The 18,824-nt window shown below is 39.3% G+C and overlaps 1 protein-coding gene across 1 annotated transcript in view; it reads right to left on the reverse strand.

Moving 5' to 3' along the window:
- LOC139696847 (uncharacterized) overlaps positions 1–4,914 on the reverse strand; it is a 48,441-nt gene extending 43,527 nt beyond the window's left edge. Inside the window, exons 1-2 of the mRNA XM_071595727.1 lie at positions 4,854–4,914; positions 2,875–3,008 (exon numbers count right to left, since the gene is read on the reverse strand). Of these exons, the coding sequence (XP_071451828.1) occupies positions 2,875–3,008; positions 4,854–4,914 (195 nt within the window). The remainder of the gene's footprint in view (positions 1–2,874; positions 3,009–4,853) is intronic.
- Positions 4,915–18,824: the final 13,910 nt, after the last annotated feature.

Below are 18,824 nucleotides of genomic sequence, written 5' to 3' on the forward strand. Positions count from 1 at the left end.
TTCTCCTCTGCTGAATCTCCTCCTTGGACGTTTACCTCCCCCCCCCGGGTTCAATCTCCCCCTCTCGGGGTTCACTCCACTCCACGTCTCCTCGTGCAGTACCTTGGCTCTTGAATGAAGCGTTTCCCCTTCCTCCCCACCGCGGGGTTTCGCGAGGAAGCAAGGAACGCAGTCGGTCGGACAGAGGTCAGACGCGTCACGAGAAATTATCCCCGCACGATGCTCCCTGAAACCACATCGTAAGTTATGGACGTGTGTTAGGACGGTTAACAGGCTCCAAAGCTTGGCTTAGAGGTGTCCCAGAGAGGAGGACGGATTACACTGAATGACTTCTCTGGGCCTTCATTAAAATGTCGTCCTTGTGCTAGGTGTAGGAAGGTTCGATTTTTTAACATTTCCCGACCCTTTCAAAAGGAAAGTTTCACGCGTCGATGAACAACAATGAGCAATTCTTGAGAAGGCCTTAGATGCCCATCAGACTTGTTTATTGAATGTAATAACCTGACCGAATAATTGCATTGACTCAAGCTCTCCAGATCAAGAATTAAATAGATACTCCGATGCGATGCGAATGACTTTGCATAATTTCGCAGTGTAATTCATTTCCTTGTGATATCTTTGATTCGTAAACCTAAATTTTCTTTTCTGATAAATACAGGCGTGGATATAGTCGTACCAGTACATTGTGGTTTCTGAATTTAGCTTAACGTGAATAATGTGCCAATAAACGTTCCATTAGAAGGGTCATACATCTCCAATCGTACTAATATCTCACTAGGTTACAGCTATAGACTCAATTTTAATAGCAAAACCTTTTAATTTGTATCTACGAGTGTATCTCTCGTGTCCTGCTTGACACATAGCTGTATGCGATTTAAAAATTTTTAAGTTTCTTCCTATACCCATATCTAGCATAGTTTCAGGAGTAAAATCTGCTCATACTATATTTTAGAAAATTGCTAACATAGGAATTCACATTAGGAAACTAACCTTAAGGTTGGGTATTTTTGGCAAAAATATAGGCATAAAATAAATACATACGAGTATACATATATATATATATATATATATATATATATATATATATATATATATATATATATATATATATATACTATATATATACTATATACATAAGATTATATATATATACACACACAAGGTACTTATACATATGTACCTGTATGTATCAATTGAGTACACAATCATACAAGAACTAAAATCTGCAATTAGTGACTTGTATAAAAAATTTGGAAAACGAAGTTTTCCTGATTATTTTCCTCAAAAGAAATAAAAGTGGCATACGTAACTCATTAGAGTTTTAACCAGGAACGGGAAAAAATGACTCCTTGAAGATCATCAAATCACTAGTACATTATTAATTCCTAACAGTTAATGCCGTGCTCAATCATATTCAAATCGAATAAATTGCCGAAGACTACCTTTAGTCTGTAATTTCTTCTTCAACGAGTCTTTCCTTTATTTGTTTCCTTTTCCTTGACTTGTTTTCCATCATATGCCCTCTTGACATATTATGGCTCTGTATCACTTCACTAATATCATTTTAACATTTAAAAAGACTAATTAGGGTTTTAGCCAATTAGAAGACTTCAAAGCCAAATAAAGCATCAAACCTTGCTGCGTTGAAACGTTAGATATGACGACTAAATTTATATAAAATGTTACCGCTTTACAGGCAGGCTCGATGCCTGGGCATGCCTCTTCCCGGACCACATCTTCCCAGGACACCACAAGTGGCACAGGGAAAGAAACTGGCTCCTGCTAACCTTATGTGTGAATTTCACCAGTCATTACAATTAGTATTAGTCGAGTTTTGCCATAAACTATCAAACCAATATTCGAGTTGATTACTGTGGCAGTGATTACTGGCTTTCAGGTAATTTATATACTGTTATTATTACTTTCGATGGTTTTCTCACTCAAAGGAGTAAGCACAAGGCGATTGCTACTCACTGTTTTAATATAGATGAAGCTAAGTAGATTTTTTGCAGTTGAATCCACGAGCAGTCCGATTGTTTGCACAAAAGCAGTACCAATATAGGAAGGTGTTGATCAAAATACTTTATCTTCTTACAGAATGCATAACACACTGAAAGCTTCTATAAAAAAAACTATTAAATTACTCATTTATGAAATTTGTTGTCTCAGGCGTAACTTTGTGAAATTTGCATAACATATTGAAAAGTAATGAAATAATTGACTTTGTAATTCCACACACTTTTCGTTTAACATACCATTCGTGTAACTCCCTTTTAAGCCAGGCTTTCTTGGCTACTCCTATAGCGAACTTTCCTGCCGAGGATTGGGTTTTCTTACACTGAAGGTTGATGTACTTCGGGAAATCTCCAAGGGAGATGCAGCGGCTGTTGAAGAAGATGTTCAATGACGCATTCCGGTATTTTATGGAGAGTCTTCTGTAGAGGCTTGCCATAACTGCGTTACTGGCGCACTTAATAAAATTTGTTGTCTCAGGCGTAACTTTGTGGAATTTGTGTGTGGAATTACAAATTCAATTATTTCATTACATTTCAATACTCATTTATGCTTAATACCAATAAGTATTTCACCCCTCTACTTTCCTCAGTCAACTTCCCGAGAAAAAAAATTATTTCACCTAAATTCCAGACTCTACTGCTCAACTACATTCCGTCAAGGATTTTAAAGGTGTTTTTTCAATCCCCTGTATTTCAGAGATAAAAGGATGTCTTTCCACCCTGGATAATCTAAAAAAGAGAAGGATTTAACGAAATCTCGCGGTGTTTCCCATTGCGAGGTTGACACCCGCAGGAAATCGGTTCATTTCGGGAGTGCAGGTAACCCCAGAGGAATAAGATTAAGTAGGGCTTCACTTGCCTGCGTGGAGACGTCGACCAGGGCGGATCTCACGGCGACGGGCCCGGAGCTCCCGGGACCCCCGCCGATCAGGGCCTCCTCCCGGGAGCCGAGGGCGGCGGAAGGGCGAGAACCGACACCCATTCCCGACGCACCTGTGAAACAGGAGAGAGAGATACAAGATTAGAATGAGGAATGCAAATGGATATGTCGAGCGGACGAAGGAGCCGGGCGACCATATTTATCCCAGTGCCCATCAGATGTCTTAATTTGTCTCACTCAACCCGCGCACAAGGATCGGAGGACGCCAGATATTGGTCGGGACGGGTTTCAAGGGGGTATCAAGAAGGGACCTGCAAAAGTAATGGAGCTGGAAGAATGGGTAGATGTTCTTGCTTGAAGTATACGTGCTGGCGTAGAGTGTATACAGGTAATCTTTCCGAGGGAAGATGTGAGACTGGGAGATTTGTGATTTTACTCGCGATCCCCTGATGGTAATGCGAGTGGGCGTACCAAAAACATTCCTTTTTGTATCGCATCTAGTGCCGAATGTAAATTGGAATTTTCTTGGGAAACCACTACGCGAATTTTCGTAAAAGACGGAGTTGGGCCTGCTCTAAAATAATTTTCCCTGGCATCGACCAATTACCGGCCAGAATAGATGGTGCTCTTAAGTAGCTTTCTTTCCTTTCTTCGCCAAACAACTCAAATTACTTGGAAGCGTGCGATTTGACACGTAATAAAAAGGATGTTCGAAAAAAAATGAAATAAATTTATGCGCACACTACACTTACGAAAGGTCTAATAATTGGAAGTTTCTTTTCACAATAAATCAATTGTACATAATCTGGTAACTCGATTCAATCATAACCCAATTTTTGAAATAAAAGTACATGCAAAAGAAAGAGGGAAATAATTTTATTTTCTACGATCATGGGAAAGTGGTAATGATGCGAAATTAATAATAAAATGGCACTGTTATATAATGATATATATGTTTCACCCTAACCAAGGTTTATGATAACTACAATATCTAAATGAAATAAATATGACAAGGCTATTGGTAAAAAAACTTTAATTACATTACCGTAAAATTACATCACTTTCTAAATGACTTTGCATAGTTATTTTTACCAACCGTTATCTTTTTAGTCAATGCGACACAGTCGAGTTGGTAACGCTGACAATAAGCTTAAACCTATGGTGTACAGTGCATATTTACCGTTATGCTACGGTTTGAAAATCTCGGCACGCAACCTATTTTAACTGGAACGAGTTTTACGGCGAAAGATAGCTTAAGCTACTCTGGTAAATTAGTAATTACCTAAATGATACAATAAAACAAATAGGAACCGTTCACTCCCAACGGGCCAATTACATTGATTTACGTAGTGATACATGTTAAATAAATAAATCCACATGATTATTTTTTACATTTTCCATCTAGGTCTGGACTTCTTTCACTCTAAGTATTTCTATGATAATCTTGATGCCCCCTCGGGATCACTAAATTCTCTGTATTTTTACCGTAATCTTTTGTATGTTTGAGATTGAAATGATAGTATTAGGCAAATATTTAGCGAAAATGTTTCAGATTAAATTCTGTTTATGGTATACATGGTATAGCAGTATACATGCGTTGAATTGTTGTAGGACCATAACCCAATCATGCTCCTCGTAGATACGCGAATTCCTGCTGTCCCTCCAATGCACCGATTGGACTAGCCGTCAGCTGACTAGAAGCCCTTCCGCAACATCATCGATAGAGAGCTGCCACAGGAGCCATTGCCGCCGTCATCACTGGCCTTAGCCGATAGTATGATCGGCCCTCTTACCCGGATAGTCGTGGCCGGATAGGCGTGGGTGTTCTGGCATCTTACTTTCCTGTTAAAGATGGGAAGACTCAATTTCCAACCTTGGACAACCAATTTGGTTCCCTCCTACTTGAGGAACCGGAGACTCTCACGGTGCAATGGCTCGGGTTGGACTCAGGAGAGTACCTCGGATCAGACTCATGGGAGTACTGGGCCGGAGTACCCCAGGGGTCCGCACTTGGGCCATTGCTTTACAACACCTATTCCCACAACATCCCAGGACGTCGTAGAAATCTCGAGATCCTGTCTCTATACGCTGACGATGCGGCTCTGCTGTGCCGCTCCCGGCAGACGGCGACCGTGGTGGGAAGACTGCAGAACGCCGTCGCAGAGCTACCTCCGGTGGCGTTTTACGGTCAATGCGCAGGAGACAAAGGTGATCGTATTCCACCCGGGAAGAGGTGGACAGCCAGAAGTGAACCTTTTGGCGAACGGAGTCGCCTTGCCGTGGGAATCCAAAGTTCTCTCCCTCGGAGTGCTGATGGACGAGAAACTTTTGAAATAACCAATCGCTTCGTGTTCGTGCGAAGTCAAAATGTGGCGCTTAATCGGCTTCGGCCGATTATTCGCCCGCCTGTCCTGATTATGGACACAAAGGGTCCACTTTACTGTTCGTGCGTGCTGCCATTCATCTTGTACCTGCGCTGAGTATCGCTATAAAAGTCTCGCTCGAATTCAAGTGATGCAGAATCCTGCACTTCGCTTCATCTTTGGGCACAGTCGTTATGCCCGCGTTTCCAGGATGCACGAATATGGGAAGTTAGAACCCCTATACGTCATTCCGCCGAGAATTTCATGGAAATTCTTCGGCAGAGTAGCAGAATCGGAGGTGCCCCTCGTTCGACGGTTCGTAGAATTCAGGGTTTGGCCGTGGGACCGCTACAAGCACTCCATTGTTAGTCTGGACAGAGAGGAAGCCCTTCTGGCTAAAAAGAAGCCATATGTATATATATATATAAATAATATATATATATATATATAAATAATATATATATATAAATAATATATATATATATATATATATATATATATATATATATATATATATATATATATATATATATATGTGTGTGTGTGTGTGTATGCATGTGTTTGTGTACGTATATATAATACATCCGTGTATGTATAAGTATATACACACACATATATATATACATATATATATATATATATATATATATATATATATATATATATATATATATATATATATATATATATATATTACGAGCTCGTACGTCTCAACAATCGACTACAATACCCACCGATTTATATATTTATATAATCACAAATTGTATGCAAAAATGTTTAGGTTAACTAAGGAACTAAGCACCCTCATACTTTGACGCCTCACATGACGCTCAAATATCCACTCTTACCTGCCTGAATAAGAGTCAAATTATTTCATATTCACGTAACTCAATTTCTAGCGCCCTAGATGCCTAATTTTTACTCCTAATTTTACTCCTTTAATGCCTAATCTTTATTCCTTTACTCTTTCTCAAAATGCGCGCGATGTAACAGAATTCATCGTCCCATTTCCATTCAATAACTATCTCCGGCACACACTTCGCCTGCCTTGTTAAAATCTTTCTCCCAGCAAATTCCCTATTTCCCTTTCTTACTATAGTGACACTTACGTACCATGTTTTTCCAACAGTCTATTTTATATTCAATAAAAATGAGCGATTTTTCTTCGTAAATAAAACCTGAAAATAATTTAAAGATGGAAAACAGGAGATTGTTCTATGAAGGAGGAATGCATAGTGAGTTAATGCGGTTGCTGTTCGTACTTAATGATCAATCAAAGTTATTTTGACAGATATTAAAGCACTGCGTTCACCAGCGAAATTAAACAGAGGCGCCTCGTTCATTATTCATCCCAGACTCTTTCATTGCTTCACTTTGCCTTCTCCACCATTCATATTATCCAAGAGGGAACTGCTTGATGTACAGGTCCACAGAGAATATGGCACCGTTATGCGTTTTATCCAGATAGCGTCCGCGGAATTCAGGAGTAGATATATATATATATTTCAACGGAGTCGAGCGAAGTTTCGCCCCTCTCCACTCCTCTCCTACAGATTCAATTTTTTCCCGTGAGATTTGGTTGACCTAATGAGAGGATTGGTACACCTGCAAAACCCAGGGTGCGTCCGGCGAGTGATGATTCATGACCATTCAAAAAAAACAACGGGGAACATTACGACGCGCTCCGAAGTTTGCAACTTAATTTTACTGGAGATGGTGACGCCATTTTTGGGGGACCCTTTCTAACGGGGTAATGAAGAGGAAAGCCTCGTTTTGCCGAAATTATTTATGAGCACGTAGGCGTGGAGGGATTTATTATTGGACAGCGTCCGGTGGAAATTCCGAAACTGCAAAATGACGGAGCAGCTCGCACTGCAATGTATTGCATAAAATATTGACCAGGTCTTTGAAAAGTGAGACATTATAACGATAAGAGAATGGCATAGTTTAAAAATCTAGTGCCTTAATTTTCAACAGTGGAATCAAATGGTAACAGGGCAAATTAGTATTTAATTCTTTTTGGAAGGAGAGCGAAGAGGGGAGTGAACTGCGTTGGGGGAATCTATACGCAGGGAAAGACCAAAAGGGGTTAATTTTAGAATGTTTATTGCTATATTATTCTTCCTAATTCAAATGTTAGTATCAAATACATAAAATAGACGGAACAAAGATCTTTTCTGCAGAATTTAACTATTTTGTACAACGTGTAATAAAAAGAATAATTTGTAGAAAATTACATTGTTCCCTCTTTTATTAAAGAAATATTGAACTTACATAAAATGAAGCCTCCATAAATATTATTAGTTTCCAATTTTATTGCATGTGCTTTCTCTATAGTTTAATTAAACATCATATTCGCTACTACTGCACATTTGAATTTACACGCAACAAGTTTACCAGAAAGAAGGCTTTTGTTACCAGAAAGTTTACCAGAAAGAAGGGAGATGAAAAAGGTCTTGTTGTAGGGTAGGATGTTGGGTTGTGTTAGATGGGAAAAGATATTTATTCGGTAGTTGTGTCCAAATGAACCGATAACTTAACCGGTAGATTACCAATTAAAAAAATAAAAATACGGGATTAACATTAATGAAATAAAATAGATTAAAAATATAATTCAACTACAAATTCGTTTCTTGAGTTTTTCCTTACCCTCATTTGAAGATAAATATATTTGAGAAGCATATCTTACCGCTTTCTGGTCAATTTAAATGCAAATAGCTAATGAAGATTTCAAAGAATAAGTCAATATGCAAGTATTGACTTACTAGGAAAAATATTGGTAAAAGGAACGCTTACACTTGACCAAGATTAATGATTGAGGTTTTGATTTTGTTATGACGAGTATAATCAGGGGTGATCTTGTGGGTATTGGTATATCAATGCACGCACACTTACACACACACCCTATATATATACCTGTATATATATATATATATATTTTTTTTTTAAGGTAATCTACCGATTAAGGTAGGTTTTTGGATGGACACAACTACCAAACAAATATTTTATTGCTCCTAACAAAACACAAAATCCACCATCCTACTCTATATCAGGTCCCTCTTCATCTCTGAGTACTTTCTTCCTCCCTTCATCCCGTCCAACATCCCTATCCTGTTCCTTCCCTTTCCTCTTTTGCCCAACATTCTACCCTCTATCACAGTCTTCAACAACCCACTGCCGGTCAACACCCCCTTCATCCACTTTTCCTGCCTCCATAGGATTGCTCCCAACAAACCCCTCTCTTCGCCCACCATACCAAGTACTTCCTCATTTGTTTTCTTCTCTGTCCATTTCACCTTCTCCATTCTTCTCCACACCCACATTTCAAAAGCCTCCAATCTACGTCTATCCTCCTGCTTCAATGACCACGTTTCCGCACCGTACATAGCTACGCTCCATATCAAAGTTTTTACGAGTCTTTTCTTAACATCCTTACTCAAAGTCCCCGTCATCAACTCCCTCCTCCTTGTGAAAGCCTCTTTGCCTAGCGCAATTCTTCTCCTTACGTCCCTACTACTTTGACCGTGTTGGTCCAAAACACTACCGAGATACGTAAACTGCTCTACCTGCTCTAGTTTTTGCCCTCCTATTTTAATGTTAAGCTTGGCCTTTTTCTTTCTAGAAAATCGCATAACCTTTGTTTTCTTAATATTGATTCTCATCCCATACCTGTCGCACTGAATTTCCAATTCACTCAGCAATGCTTGCAGCCCCTTGGCTGACTGACAAACTAAGGCTTGGTCATCAGCAAACCTAACTGATTTTACGAATTCTCCGCCCACTTTCATTCCTACCTCGAGTCCTTCCCATGCCTCTTTGATCAGACGCAGCGTCTGTTCCTCAGTGAGGCGGCTGCAATGGCATCTGACCCCAGTGGGGCGGCCAGTAAGTGATGGTGTCACGTTAAAAACACTATTGAGGAAGGCAACGGGAAACCACCTCAATTATCATTCCCTAGAAAAATATGATGGACAATATATATATATATATTTTTATTTATTTATATTTATATATGCATATATATAAGGCATATGAAGTAAGAACTAGCCAATAAAAACAAAATACACAGAAACACGCCAAAAAAGAAAAGACACTCACACGTTTTCGAATTTTCGGTGGAAAAGCCACTTTTCTCAAGGAAGAGAAGGAAGGAAGTTCCTGCCTTCTCTTCCGGGAGAAAAGTAGCTTGTCCACCGAAAATTCGAAAACGAATGAGTTTCTTTTTTTTGTGTGTTTCTGTGTTTTTGTTCGCTAGAGCTTTGATAGTCGACCGTTTTGAAGGTTTTAGATAAACCCAAGCTCTGCACTACTACAATTTTCAAAGCCACCAAACAAGACAAAACCTGACAAGCCAATACTACAAAAAACTGTCCTTCGAATCTGCACGTTTTTTTCGATCGCTTCATTCGATCCGTCCAACATCCCTATTCAGTTTTCTTCGCTCTACCTCAGTTGTCCACAGATATTCAATCAATCAGTCTTGTAAGAAGAGCACGTAATTGTCTTCACTTTCATAGTTTAACACCAGTCGAAATTCATGCTGACTGAGTGGGGAGTGGAATGCTCGTTCCTGTTGCGGAAGTGAAAAAATGTGTATTCGTGGGCTTGGTGACAGTTGAAAGGAAGCCGAGGGTCATGTGGCAACGAACCCAAAAGCGTCTTCCATGGGTCGTCAGTAACTCTTTAGTTGGGAACATTGGAACGCTTTCAGAAGCGTATTTAGCAGCCATGGGATCACGGAGTCCACCCTAAGGAACATTGGTACTTCTGAGGGGAAATTACGTTTAGAATAAATGACGACTTTCTTGTGTAAGAAGTTAGTTATAGAAACTGAAAAATCTTAGAACTTGAATGCCCCTAGTAAAGGTCCAACGGATATTTCCTTTCCCTTTTTTAGGCTTCAACCAAGATTTCTGCCCTGTAGACTTCCAAATAAGAATTTTTATTCAGGTTTCACGCACATCTCGAGCGCATATCAACTTCATACCCATGGTATTTCTTTGCTCCTCTCGTAAGCCGTCTCCTCTCCCATCCCTCATGAATCCGTTTCCCTTTCGTCTTCAACGAATTCTCCTCCTTTATGCGAGCGAGCCTGCCTTGTTTATTTTTCTCCCGCCCGCCATTACGGCATCACGACGTGCTCCCCTCTTACCATGCGTCCCCTTTCCTCATTCACACACGCGTTTTTCATCCGACGACATTTCCGCATTTCCACGGGAGGAGATGAGCGGGGGGGGGGGGGAGTGGGAGCGTGCGAAAACAAAAACGATGCGAAATAATACAAACAATGAAAGGAAAACATATGAAGCTGGAAACATACACAGCTAAGATGGCATCTTGTAAATCCATGTCTTGCTATTTTTTATTATATTTTTTAACCTTGCATCATCAACATTCTCGGAACTCTTTTCTTGTGTTCCGTCCGTTGGCGAACCGCAATTGCACAACGCAAATAACCGTGTTTCTCTTTTCAATCCTTAACTATTATGAATTTATTCTTATTTTACTATTTATTTGCCGTAAAGTAGCTGAAGAATTTTCTATTGAAAAATATAAAATCAACTGTCCAGCTTAATGAACAATCGGTAAGAAACGCAGAATATGAAGTAGAGATAGACTCGTAGAGTACATCCAGTGGTAGAACAGAATAAAAGGACAAAGCAATATTAATAGTACATATGCTATATGAAGGTCACACGTTAGTAATCATAATTGTCAACGATAGAATTATTGAGAGATCCCATGAAAACGAAAAGAGGAAGGAGATGAAAATATCTATGATTAATCAGGTATCTTATATTTGGTGAATATATCTATTAAAGAGATGTAAGTCACAGCCTTTATGAGGAAATTAATGACAGAAACCAAGGTATAGAATGATTTAAATTTAAGGAGATAATACGACACATGGGAAAGCTGCAAGGGTCGTTATAGGGCTGTTAAATCAGAGTTGTTTCATGGGAACGAAGCACTGATAAACTCCACACATATCGAATTACAGCACTTTTACCCATAATGAAACCCTTGGCATATTCATTACAAGCATCCTCAATTTTTTGGAAAGCTTCCGTTCCGTCTCCACGACTACGAGAACTATTTCTTTTCCGAGGCTTAATTCAGTTCGTAACAGATTGGAACATTTTGAGATTAAGAGACATGTTATGAGGAAAGTTGCACGTAGGCGGCTTCAGATATTTTAATATAAATAAAATGAGGAAATTAAAAAAAAAATCCAATTGTCTTCTCCCTTCTATCCCCCCCCCCTCGCTCTCCACGACATGCCTTTCCGCTCCTTGCCATTTTAAAAGTCACTCCATAGCATCCTTGCTTTTCCTCGATCTTCGAAAGCGACCACACGAATATTCCTAAACCAGCTTATCCTAGAACTCCCGTAATGCCACCTAAATAGACATGCTAACCCTGTTCAAGCATTTGCATTATTCCTCACCGGAGTACGACTTACATACCATCAAACCAAACCCATTCACTGGTAACAGCGTTCGTGCTTATGAGCATAAGGTTATGGCATGCAGTACTTTCTTCTCGCGCACATTAGGATATCTACAAGATGTGTTCAATAAAACACGGGAATTCGAGTTATTTGAAAAGAATTTTATTTATCGGTCTGCATCAATGCTACCCCTTCGAAGTAGGTCTCATTAGATTTAGTGCACTTATGGTAGCACTTTTTCCAATCCCCGAAACACTTCTGGAACTCGATCGTTAGTATAGCTTGTAGCTCTCTCAGCTACGCATTTTCTGTTTCATCTATGCTTGCACGAAACGACCGCCTTTTATAGGTTTGCTTTATTTTCGGGAACAGAAAAAGTCACACGAGGCATGTCTGACAAATATGTAGGCTGGGACATCATTACAGTGCTATTTTTGGTCAAAAATTCACGTATACGCTGTGAGCAGTGTGAACAGGTACACTATCGTTATGGTGCAAAAGCCATGAATTGTTTCGTGACGAATACGGGTGTTTTTTTTCGTATAGATTTACGTAAACGGCTGATAACTTGTAAGTAGTGCTCTTTTTTGATCGTTTAACCATGTGGAAAGAACTCATCGTGTGCTATGCCGTGCACTATGTGTATGCGAAGTTATAAAATTCCCGCTATCTTTTGAACGTACCTCGTATATCAGTACCTCTTAAGGTCAGTGCTGAAGAGGAAATTGACAGGCAACGTAAGAAATGAAGACGCATGGAAAATAACAAGAAAAGAAAGGATATACCAAACCGAACGCCTTTAGGAAAAGAATTCAATGGGTTGAACACTCGTTGATCGCAAAGAGTTTGTAAAGTACATAACGTAAAAGAAAATAGATCGGAAGTTCCCACGAGGAATGCCAGGAGATAAATATATCGACAAGATTCAAGAGGAACTCAGGAAAAAAGAATTAGCCGGGAATAGGGAATTATGTACTAAGGGATATAGGTGCATTGAGGGCTCCGGTCAACTAATCTTCGGATTAGAGTATTGATGATAAAAATTATTATCCTCAGAATATTATCTACATTTAAATATAAACTCATTTGTTTGACCTCTTCGTCGATTGTCTTCTTTCTTTAAAAAAGTAACTCACACAATTTTGCTCGTAAATATTGGCATCGAGTGCAAGTTAAAGATTTCACTCCGAAGCATACAATATTTTTGTCTGATAATATTTTCAACGTTTCCTTGTGCATGGTATGATTTACGATGACTCTGGTGCATGGTGAAGCAAAATGTAGTGTAAATCAATATTGCCTAAGGGCATACATGACGGAAATAGGTCTTTGGAGGCATACAAGGGTTTTAACGCTATCGAGAAGAGACTGACTATGTCGGGAAGAAGGTACGGAAAATCAAAAAGGAAGGAAACCAATATTTTATGAACACCCCATTCAATTAATTAACGATTATAATATCTTATGTTTTAGCCTTTTTTGAAGACCATTGTATCCAATTATAAAGTTCAACGGAGAGCCTATGGATACAATACTAGTTTAGGTGTACCAAATTCCATACCATCCATACCATCAACCTGTACAAATCAAGCCATTCAAATGCAAGAGAAATATACGAAAAAGTAGAGAAGGACCAAAGATCCAGTAAAAATTAAGGAGAACCGAATCATGGTGTGAGGGAGACTGGAAACCTGCGGTCGGAATTGAGTGGCGTGGGACAGCTCGGGCTGGAAAATATAAATGGCGCAGAAGAAAGATTGATAAAATTCTGTGATGAGAGAAGTATGACAGTGGCAGACATCCACTCCGAGCAATATCGGAGAAGAAGATAGGGATGGAAAATGCCGGGGGACAGGGCAAGATACCTAATATACTCCAAACTTGACAGAAAGAAGAAAAAGAACCAAGTTATACCGTGTAAGAGTATTTCCCAAAATCATAAATTCCGATCACAATCTGGTGGTCATGGATAGGTAACTGTAATGCAAGAAAATGAAGAAAGTGACCCAGAAACCCAGCTGAAATACTAAGACACTCGACGAAAAGCTAGATATATTAAGGTTCACTGTGACCATCAACAGAAAAAAAGAGGGAATTTATACTATTAGCATGGAAGGAGATAAAATATATGATAACATAGGTAGCAGATGAGAAACTCGTGAGTAAGGCGGAGAAATCTAAGCGGTCATAGAAAATAGGAAAATAAGAAAATTCTTAGAGGCGAGAAGGATATGTAATAATATGAGAAATGAAACTGAGGAAAACGCTCATAAGAAGTTTCGGAATCAATTCATATGAGAGCGGAATAAGGCCCAGGAAAAGTGGATAGAAAGCTGCTACGAGTAAATTAGTGACAACATAAAGAAGAAAAACAGCGGAAAGTCTTAAAAACTGATGAGAAGGCATTTTGGAGAAAGAAGAACAAAATCCTTTAGCAGCCGAGATGCTAATGGAAAAATACTTAAAGAAGATTAAGACTTTGGAAAGAGATGGAAGAAATAATACATTGAAGTACTCTACCAAGGACCCAAACCACTTAATCATAACTTAATTAAAGAATGAATGTTGATAGGAGAAAACGAGTGCGGCCCCGAAATACTGAGAAGCAAATTTAACAGAGACGGTAAAGGCTTGAAGAACAACAAGGCACTATTAAGCCGAAAAAATAGACGAAGAAAAATATTCAAGGTACTCAATAAAAAAATCAAAGAATATTTTCTTTGGAATAATCAACAATAAAGACGACAGATGATAACTACCAGAGAACTTCGAGAAGAGTGTCACGGTTGTATTCCCGAAAAAAATCAATAAAGATAAATGTAAAGAACATAAAACTCACGAATCGAAAGTACTTACTTGGATAATTTGCCGAAGGAATGAAATAAGATACATCACATAACACCAATTCGAATTAGCAAAAACGAGGAGCTGGAGAGGCAATATTCAGTTTGATGGGGCTGGCCAAAAATATGATAGGCGTAACAATTAGATCATGTGTATCAAGAATAGGAAAATGATTCCAAAGTTATTTTCTTTCCTTAGTGGTGACTACGCTAGAAGAATGGGTTCTGTTGGCATTGCTTCTCCCGAACCTGAGATACCATCTTCATGGTAATCGATCGAAATGGTAAATGTGATCCAATATTAACTAATAAATTCCTTAATGTTAACGACCTTTCGATCCCTAGTAACCTAATATAAATGAATTTTCTTTCCTAAATCTTCTCTTAGCCACTAGTACTTTAAACTGAAGAAAAGCAGTCACTCCATGGAGAATTTTAAACAGCAGAGGGAGCAAGGGGTTGTGGTTAAAAAAACCCTATTTATTACGTAAAACGGATAAGTGGGTGTTGGTTTTAAAGTAAGTTTCACTAAAAAGAACATTCTCGTTCTATGGTTGTTTGAAAAAAAAAATTTTTTAATTCATTGAAAATATATTCCGAAAAATCCTTATTGCCTGCTGTTTTGCTCAGCTCCATAGTCGCCCAACATTTCGTTACAGGATGAAAATTGCTATATGACACTTTTTCATGGTAATAACTTAAAAACATTAACCTCAAATTTTACAATCCTTTCTGACTTTGATACGTGACACTTCTAAATGTATGCCAAGGTATTCACTTAAGAGCAAAAATTCAATAATAATGACCACTTGAAACGTATTGCAGATTGGAGATTTTATTTCAGCATTCTCCGCGCAAACTCCAACAGGCAATACACTTTCATCAAAATATATGAAAGCCATGTTGAATTTGCTTTTACCGAAACATATGATGGGGGATAATGCAATGCTTTCACCAACACATGCGCAGGGGAAAGCTCCATTTCGTCCGGTTCAGTGCGCGAGAGTGTATTCCGGTATTTAATTTGGCTCGATCTCGTCCACAATCATCCCCGCAAACCTTCCACAGAGAACCCGTGCGACGAGAAAAAAATCCCCAAATGGTTTTTTGCGACCAATCACGCCAAATTTGGATACATACATTTCCGAGCACATGCCATATGGCTCAGGGCAGATACCAGATATATATTTTTGGGGCCGGCTCGTTTCCCTCACGATAAATAAACTCACGCAAGCACGTGCAACTATTTTCCACCTCGCCCCATGGAATGAAAATTTTTCAATGACATAAAAAAACGAGCCCGCTCCCTCTGCTTACACTCACCCCTTCGCTCCCCTTATAACTATCACGACCCCGTCAATTTTCCCCCGACAATTCTCCCTTTCATTCGCATCCGACGTAACTACCAACTCCGGAGCCCCTTCACCCACTCCAAAAAACCCCTCAAGATGTATTGTAGCCTTTTTTATTCTAATCTAACTCACCCCACCTCACATGTGAGCACCCACATGGTGCAAACCAACCCCTTTTAGCAACTCCCGGGGGAGGAGGGTTGCGAATCGGTTTTCAAAACAATTTTCTCTTCCCGGACCCCCCATCTTTCCGAGAGCTTAAGTCTTTTTGCATCATTTCATCCATCTACCCTGTCTCATCGCTTGGGGACTGCCCCACGGGGAGAAGATCGCGCCGGTGTGAGTGCGTGTTTGTACGCACGGGTCCTTTTATTCATCCCTTCCATTCACGTCCTCGCCCTTCCTCCCCTGATGTGGCAGGGAAGACGCGTCACGTGAGCCATCCGAGTCCGCCGGTTTGTCCTTTATGTCCTTCTTCCCCCCTCCTCTCTTTACTCTCTCAGTCATGAGGGGGACTCCCATTTTCCTCCGACCAGACCCTTCCGCCTCTCCGAGACAGGAGAGGGGAGGCAGCCCGGTCTCCCTCGGACACACCTTCCTTCCCACTAACGCCAACGCCCACGCCTTTCTCCCCCCCCCCTCAGGGGAAGGATGATGCGAGCCTTTCAACTCGCCGCTCGGCTGACGGAAACAAGTGTCGCTGCCGGGCGGTGACTACCATGCCGCGACGGGTTATATCGTATGATTAATATTTCAAACATGACTGGCCCGATAAACTTCCCGAACTATTATGCCCGGATAGTTAGTCATATCTCCTCTCAAGGATGATCTAGGAGCCGAAGGTAGCTTGCTTCGTCGCGGTATGAACAGAATTACTGAGGTAAGGTGGCCAAATAAATCAACATCCAAAGTACCCTGCTCTCAGCCTTGAGTGCTAAATGGTCTCAGCCTAGCATTTCCACGTGAAAACGTGGAAAAACTATGATTATGCAATTAAAATGAATACTAAATTTAAAAAGAGAAAGTGTACGGAGCGTCGTACTTTCTGGTGGCGGACACAAATGAGTTGAAGTACATGAAATACATGTCTTAAAGTGAATATATTTACCCCTATCATAGTTCCACAAAAATAATCCGAAAATTCAATCTATGGTTTTTATTAGTTGATGTCTCAGTAAAAACAAGTAATAAAAACGTTCAAAAGTGTAATTATCTAAATAGGGAATTCATATTCAAATTGAATTTTACTTTAAGATAATATTCCACGTTCACTTTTTTCAGCATTTCCTTTCAGTGCACGACTCTCATACGTTTATCACTATTATCAACCGCTTGAACTGAAAATTTATATCTTGCTTTTTCCATGTACCACGCCTTCCGTAAAACTATAAAAATATAACTTAACAACTTTCATGGTTGCACATAAAGATGGTAGAAGATATCCCACTCTCTCCTTAGCATTCGCATTTCATAAAATTTCTAATGATGTACTTTGTCATTTATTACTAAATAATTTTATTCCAGGGCATCAGTAAAGGAAGATAAATTACTCCAGGGTTTAAAGGGAGTACGAGAGAAAATTGAAAATGTCTTATTAATGAATAAGTTTAAGAATAATGATTTTATTTAAAGCAGAAATTGGAATTGAAAATTTTAGAGATTGTAAAAATATGAATAAGAAACTCGAGAGCCTCTCTCCCCCTCTCGCTAATCAAAAATTCGTCCCTAAACTGGGAACGTGAAGGTCATGTGAAATGGAGGATGCGAAAGAAGGCACAGAATGCACTATGCAGAAATCGCAACGGTGAAAAATATGAATAATCATGTTGAAGACATGGACTTGCGATCGCGCGCATTGCGCGAGTGGCGCATGTGGTTAATCTGAAGATAAGACACTGCAATTAAGAATATTACTATAATTATGTTGACATGCAAAATATAACCTAGGAATCAGTACAGTAAAAGCATTTGTATGGAGTGCTCAACCAAGTCCGAGAAAGCGGGACATAGATTAATCAGAACCAGTGGAAGATAGTCTGGTCGAAACCTAGTACCGGAGGCGGACATTGAAGATGAAGTGGAGGATGAAAATGATAAATGAGGAAATTTACAGAAGAATTGGGGAGATAAAGTTGACTTGGAGACAGAAAAGGAAAACTAGAATGGGGCACATCGTGAGAGTTAATGGATTTGTTATGAGTACAATAGAAGAGAAGACACTAAAAAGAAGGCAAGGAACGAAATACGAACAAAAAGTAAAGATGATTGCTGGAAGGGAGAGATAACAAGCCTACTAAGGGAGCTAGCTAGCATCGAAAAGGAAGAAATGGAGGGCTACAGCGAGCCTAATTCCGATTTGAAGGACTAATGAAAATTGACACGCGCCATCATAATTATTATCAAGAGTAGTATAACGACCATAATAGGTTTTTTGATGAATCCATAACCTATGCACTTCTAAATTGCTAAGCCCCGCCCTACGTTCTTTATGCCAAAAGAGCAAAAAAACATTCCTGCTAAACAAAATTGTCTCGGTAAAATCGTGGCAATAAATAAATAATATATAATTTAAATTTAAAGAAACAATTTTCAACTCCGCATACTTCCTACTCCCCTCCATTCCGTTAAATACGCTTAATCTATTCCTACCTGTATACCTTGCTTATCCAAAATTCCCCCTTCTGTAACCGTATTCGACTTTCCATTTCCACTCAAATACCTTGAATATATTATTTTTGCCTTCTCATTCTTTCTCCCAGCGACGTTCACCCATCTACTACAATACCGCGAACTTATTCAATTGATTTTATTTCTGTTTTTTCCATTATTATACTTAGTCGCCATCGTCACATTTATTTTACTTATAATAATGACCATGCAATGTTAATTCCACTTACAGAGTTCTAAATAAGACCGAAAC

The sequence above is a fragment of the Hetaerina americana genome, unplaced genomic scaffold (assembly GCF_022747635.1).
Source record: "Hetaerina americana unplaced genomic scaffold, ioHetAmer1.1.p SCAF_7, whole genome shotgun sequence".
Lineage (NCBI taxonomy): Eukaryota > Metazoa > Arthropoda > Insecta > Odonata > Calopterygidae > Hetaerina > Hetaerina americana.